This window comes from Erpetoichthys calabaricus, chromosome 2 (genome assembly GCF_900747795.2).
Source record: "Erpetoichthys calabaricus chromosome 2, fErpCal1.3, whole genome shotgun sequence".
Taxonomy (NCBI): Eukaryota; Metazoa; Chordata; class Cladistia; order Polypteriformes; family Polypteridae; genus Erpetoichthys; species Erpetoichthys calabaricus.
In genome coordinates, this window is record NC_041395.2 from 133479403 (window position 1) to 133486499 (window position 7097).

The window sequence follows — 7097 nt, forward strand, 5'->3', positions numbered from 1 at the left end:
AACACAAAATGTATCAATTCCTTTGTAATAGACATTATTCTGTAACACTGTAATCTTCCATCTCCCCGTTATCTGAATTTGGCATCCAAGGGAGTCAGAGCTTATTCTACCAGCATTTAGTGGGATGATAAAATCATTTCTATATGGGACACAAGCAAAAAAAATGATACTGTGAAATGAAGAAAACAGCAGCTAAAAATATTGCTAGATGAAGAAAATAGCAGTTTTGGAAATACTGTACCAATATTCTATGGTTAGATATGTATTCATCCATTTATTCATCCATGCATTTATTTTTTTAAGTTGCATAGTTCAGTTTGTTTAAGTTTAATTGCTTTAGTGATTGTAATCTATGATTGTAAATGTATGAGTTATTACATATTTTCACATGTGGAAATCAACTTTTGTTACTTGTCCTATTACACTTGCTGAACAAACAGGCCCTAGGCTAATGTTACTGGATTGTTTACCTCTTTTGTAAGTCGCTTTCGATAAAAGCGTCTGCTAAGCAAATAAATGTAAATGTAACATACTAACATTAAATTGATAAAGCAGGTTTCCTAAAATACAAAAAGAGTTAATTTAGGAGAAAACATAATTAAAAATAAATCAATTGGTAAAAAGTCCTTTCTTGCTTAGTTTTTAAACTAGAAAAACACAGGACAGAATATTAAATAGCTCAAGGGCTATGGTTAATTTATTAGTGAGTCTTTGCCTAATTTCCCTAAAGACCTAAAGCTAATTATTTCAGACATATAAATTCTAACTAAAATGATAACAGATGATATATATGGCTTTGTTTAAAAGAAGAGAATGGATCTCATGCATTGGGTCTGTCTAGTTACTTTAGGGGCTTCTTTGCTTCAGGCTAGTGAGGATGCCTGCAGGGTTAGAGAAAACTTCAAAATGATCCAACACTCCCGCCCTGGTCATGTTGTATTAGGTGGCTTATTTCCCATCCACTCCAAAGGTGTAAATGTGGAACAAACTTACAAAGAGAAACCTGGAGAGACACTATGTGAAGGGTAAGGAAAAATGCAACAAGACAGCTTTCTGTCTGAAGCCATGGAATTCTTTAACATTTCATGGTTTAGTCAAACTTTAGATATATAAAGTGATTTATGTGTAATGAATGCATAAACTTAAGATATATAAAGTGATTTATGAGTAATGAATGCATAAGTAAAGAGATATAATTTATTGTTACAAAGTATGACTATGCATTTGTACATATACATACAGTATTCATTTAGACTACTGTATACTGTATCTCTATAGTTTATTTCTTCTTTTTAAGACAAAATGATCAATTGATAAAATCAACACCTTCTACAGGTGCTTAACAAGTACAGAACTAATATAGAATTATTTTCTTTCAAGATGTGCTTGAGCAAAGTCATGCACTCAGGGTTACACAGTTTTCTGTAAAAAAAAAAAGGAAAACCCAAACAACACATATAATCACAATTTTTACACTATAAAATAATTTTTCCCCCACAGTTTTAATTTTCGAACATTTCGCTGGTCACAAGCAATGGTATTCTTCATCGAAGAAATAAACAGAAACAAGACCTTTTTACCAAATGTAACTCTTGGTTACAAATTAATTGACACATGTGGAATCGCCGTTCAGTCAATGAAAGCGACGTTATCATTAATCAATGCACCAAAGAGCAATGATTCAGAGGAATGCCTGGCTGCACCTTCAGTATCGATAATAATCGGTGATTCTGGGTCAACACTTTCAATGGCTATATCAAGAGTCTTGGAGTTGTTCAAAATCCCTTTGGTAAGCAGATTTTTCATTTTTAGATTAAATTCATTTTGTTTTATGTTGCAAAGAATCATGTGCTTAGCTTGGAGGTCATCAGAAGATGAATTTCATATTTTCTTTTTTTATGTGTCTATGGTTTGGCTTTTGAACACATGCCAAACATTGAATTGTCAGAATAAATTGATCTGTTTATTTATTTATTTATTTATTTATGGGGTAACATTAGCCCAAATTGAGATGCTTTGCTGTTTGTTTTTTATCTGTACATCATCCACTCTTTTGTTTATTATTTTACAAGTTCAGAATACATTACAACTGTTTAAAAAACATAGACAGGTTAGGTGACTTTCTCATGGCCAGAAACTGAACCAACAACCTTGGGGTTTTTAAGTCCAATTTCTGAGCCACCACAATACACTTTTGTATCTGGCTGTACTGGCCACAAGGTAGATACATCCCCTGGATGTGAAACCAGTTCATTGTAGAACACTTTCACACACGTTTATATATTAAGACACTGATATTATTGCATTATATTGATAACACAACCTGAAAAAAATCTAGGGTGATGGAAAAAAAGGATACCTAGAAAAATCAGTATAGACAAGAGAAAGTCTTGGCTAAAAGAGAAACAAACACCATGTAGGTTTATCAAGCATAAAAATAATTTTTAATACAGTAAATCTGCCTATAATAAATCTGAGTTCTGCCTATGATGATACAGGAGGTGCATCAGTGCTTTTACTAAATTAGTGGCTACAACTATGAGGAAACCGATTTTCAAACTGAAAATATCTACCAATGACGACAATCTATCCATCCAATTTCTAAACCTACTTTTTCTATTATGAGTTGTGGGCTGTGTCCTGGCACTATTAGTTTTATACCAGATGCAAGCCTTAGTAGTTCTTCATCAAGTTTGCTTAACAGGACACTTTAAAACTGTCAAATAATCTGAATCCTTCAAAAAATGTTCCTGAGAATATACAGACTGTGAATGAGCTAGGAGTTTAAAACAGGTCCACAACGCATCAGAGGTTCTACCTCAAAAGCTACAATGTATGCAAAAAAATAGAGAATAATAATATTGAAATGGTGGCAAATCCTATTGCATGGGTCTTTCACACGTTTTAGAACATATGTATATTAAAATCTACAGAAATGGTGTAAAAGTATGGAGGAACAAAAATGCCTATCTATCATGTATTATAATGAAATCACTTTTTACTTTTGATAGAATTTCTGGTCTTAGTTGTGGCAACCAGTTATAATATAAACACTTTATTCCTGATTGCAGGTCAGCTACTTTGCGTCATGTGCGTGCCTCAGCGATCACAAGAAGTTTCCTACATTTTTTCGAACAATTCCTAGTGATTTAAACCAAGCCAGAGCTTTGGCGTACCTCGTTCAACGCTTTGGCTGGACGTGGGTTGGAACTGTTGCTGCAGATGATGATTACGGGAGGACTGGAATTCAAATGTTCCATGATGAAGTGACAAAACTGGGTGTTTGCATTGCATACCGGGTTATCATTCCAAAAGTGGTTTCTAAACAAAAAGTTGCTCAGATTGTGAAAACGATCCAATCCTCCACAGCCAAAGTTATTGTTGCATTCTCAATTGAAGAAGATATATACCCCATTATTCAAGAGATTGTTTTACAGAACATCACTGATAAACAATGGATAGCGAGTGAAGCATGGGTAACTTCCTCACTAATCTCAACAAAGGAAAATTTGATCTCCCTGGATGGCACAATTGGCTTTGCAATTCGCAGAGCGGATATGCCAGAACTCAAAGAATTTCTGATGAGCCTGAATCCGTTAAAACAACCCGAAAACCAATTTGCCAGAGAGTTTTGGGAAACTTTATTTGACTGTTCCTTTGATCAGACTGATCTCGGCTCGAATTACTCGGTAGTGTCACCTCATACAAAAAGCTGCACTGGAAACGAGAAATTAGCTGAAACAGAAAACATCTACAGTGACGTCTCTCAGCTAAGAGTCACATACAATATGCACAAAGCCATTTATGCAGTCGCTCATGCTCTTCACAATTTGCAGTCTTGTGAAAATGGAAAAGGACCATTTTTAAATAACACATGTGCAAATATATACAGTCTAGAACCCTGGCAGGTATGTTTATGCAGTTTTCAAACAATCAGATGCTTCTCAACCAAATACCATTATTAATGTGACTGTATAAGTGTGGAATTATCATGTAATTTCATGTTAACTGTTTTTTTTTCTGCTGTCACCCTGAATTGCATTACGCATGTTTGAAAATGTGATGTTACTTTTATAGGTTGTGCACTACCTTAATAAAGTAAGATACACTAACAAATTTGGAGAAGATGTGTATTTTGATGAAAATGGGGACCCAGTTGCATCCTATGATCTAATAAATTGGCAAAAAAATTCTGATGGCTCTGTGAAGTATGTGACTTTTGGACGTTTTGATTCCTCTGCAAGTCGACAGCAACAAATAATCATTGATGAAAAGAAAATAATTTGGAATGGAGGCTTGAGGAAAGTAAGCTGATACTATGTGTATGTCACTGCTGGCTGGTTTGCCCTGTCAGTTGACAAAGCCTTGTAAATCCTGATGGAACTTTTCATTTTCTTTCTTTGTATAGAGATGTCTTTCAATAGCAGCTAATCGAGATGATGCATAATATAAAAATGTGGTTTTTGACATTATGCTGTTATTTTAAATGTCTGGCATTCTTTAATACATCCCACTTTGCCATTTGATTCTTTTCGAAATGAAAAGTTTCTCTTTGCACAACAGTCATCCAAATTGCTCTTTTATATACAACTTTATACTTTCATTTTAATCTATTTATTAATTTTCTTGACTTGTTTTTATTTTCTCAGCAGGGTTCATTTCAGATCACACTCATGCACACACACTTTAACATATGCTAAGCCAACTTGGAGGCAACAATAAACTTTATTTACATGCCTTTGGGATGAGGTGGAAAATTAGATTAGAGAAAACTCACATGAACATTGAGAGAACATGTATTACAAGTGATAATGAAAAACACTGACCGATCCCAGGACCCAGGAGCAGTGAGGTAGCAGAATGAACCAGTGCATCAATCATCTGGAAAAGAAAAAAACAGCAAAATTAACACACCAAACATATCTAGTAGGGGGAACAAAAGTAACAACACACAGCGTAGTATGAGAAAATCACCAGCATCTGGAAAAACTGAAGCTGAGGGGCTAACTAGTAGCTGGGTCTCTCTTGGTTGTTTTCAGGGGCAGAAAAGGCAGGACTATACATTGTTTCATAAATACATTGTGTCATTTTGGATTATTAATGGCAGTTTTTATTTAGTTATGACATCTTTGAACAAATGTTGTATGTGTGTATGTCTTTGATACAAAAGGAAAACAAGAAATGAACGGAAGAAAGTATAGGTGCAGCACTTATAAGAACAGTAAGATTTTAGATGGCTGTACTTTTTTGAGTAAGTAAAAAGGTGAGGCTAAAATTTGGAAATTAAAGTTTATGTTAAAGAAGCCTCAGGAATAAAGGCATAACCAAAACATGGCACTTTCATTCATTACTTCCCATCAAATTGTAGTCAGGATTGCAGTCAGCAGCCAGAGGCATAATGAAATATCCCACTATGGATGCCACACTGAAGCATACAGAAGCTGCACTCACTAAAAAGCTGAAGCAATGTACAAATGTTCATTGTTATGAAGGGCTGATAGAATTCATTTTATGTTAGTGAACACAGGGAGAGCATTTATTTTTCACACAAATAGATAAAATGTTTGCATGGTAGTATTTCTGAATACTTCCACTATTTTTTTGACCAGGTTTCAAAGTCATTGTGTACAGAGAGTTGTCCTTTAGGTTACAGAAAGGCTGTACGCAGGGGGCAGCCAGCTTGTTGTTATGACTGCGTACAATGTGCAGATGGAACTTTCAGCAATCAAACAGGTAAATATTGTAAAGCCCAAATAGTCTTCACTGGATTTTGAGCCAAGTTATTAATAAAGTAAACTTTTCTGCCTTTTTTTTTCCTCCTTCAGATGCAGCGGAATGCTTTCAGTGCCCTGTTGACTTTTGGTCTAACAAAGAGAAAGATGCATGCCATCCTAAAGACATTGAGTATCTTTCCTTTTCAGATACCCTCGGCATCACGTCAGCAACCATTTCAATATTTGGCGCTGTCTTGACGACAGCTGTGGCTATCATTTTCTTTCTGCATAAAAGCACTCCGATTGTGCGGGCCAACAATTCTGAGCTCAGCTTTCTTTTGCTGCTCTCGCTCGTATTCTGCTTTCTATGTGCGCTCACTTTTATTGGGGAGCCAACAGAATGGACTTGCAGGTTAAGACGCACTTCTTTCAGTATCACTTTTGTTCTTTGTCTCTCCTGTGTCTTGGGCAAAACAATTGTAGTCCTTATGGCTTTTAAAGCAACACTACCTGGGAACAATGTCATGAGGTGGTTTGGGCCAGCACAGCAAAGGTTTAGTGTGTTTGTTTGCACGGCTGTTCAGTGCCTAATTTGCTTGGTGTGGCTCATCCTCTCCCCACCTTTCCCATTTAAAAGCACCAGGTACTACAATGATAGGATTATCTTAGAATGTGATCTCGGGTCGGTCACCCTGTTCTGCTGTGTAATGGGATACATTGGCTTTTTAGCATGCATCTGCTTTGTTCTTGCATTCCTGGCACGGAAACTGCCAGACAATTTCAATGAGGCCAAGTTTATTACATTTAGCATGCTGATATTCTGTGCAGTCTGGATCACTTTTATCCCTGCTTATATTAGCTCTCCTGGAAAGTACGTTGTGGCTGTTGAAATATTTGCAATTTTATCTTCCAGTTTTGGAGTGCTGCTCTGTATTTTTACACCTAAATGCTATGTCATATTAGTCAAGCCAGAAAAAAATACTAAAAAACATCTAATGTCAAAGACGAGTGTGCAGGGATTAGTGAAAACGAACTAATTCTTTAGTTCATTAGTAACGAGCATCCTTTTTTGATTGATTATTTTCCTTTTTTAACACAGCAAAAATATTTTTATACAGCTGCATATTTGTTTATTTGTGTTCATGCATTGTTTTATTTCACTTATTTAACTGTTAACCAGCCTTTGGTATTTTTCGGCTGTTACTTTTCATAAATGTAAGGCTTTCTAATATTATGGGTTACACATATTTTCTTTTAGAGTAATCATTCATTTGTTTTCTGAACCCCAGCTACCCCAGTACAAGGTTGTGGTGAACAGGGGCCTAGTGTGGTGGGTTTGGGACACACTGGCAGACAGCAACCCTTGACATGATGCCAGCCCAT

The 7097-nt window shown here is 35.7% G+C and overlaps 1 protein-coding gene across 1 annotated transcript; it reads left to right on the forward strand.

Moving 5' to 3' along the window:
* The first annotated feature begins 818 nt into the window (after positions 1–818).
* LOC114645424 (extracellular calcium-sensing receptor) lies at positions 819–6820 on the forward strand. Its single transcript, XM_028793281.2, has 6 exons — positions 819–1025; positions 1501–1789; positions 3072–3908; positions 4078–4305; positions 5610–5733; positions 5826–6820. Exons 1-6 carry the CDS (start codon positions 823–825, stop codon positions 6749–6751), a joined length of 2607 nt encoding a protein of 868 aa, XP_028649114.2. The 5' UTR covers positions 819–822; the 3' UTR covers positions 6752–6820.
* The last annotated feature ends 277 nt before the right edge of the window (positions 6821–7097 follow it).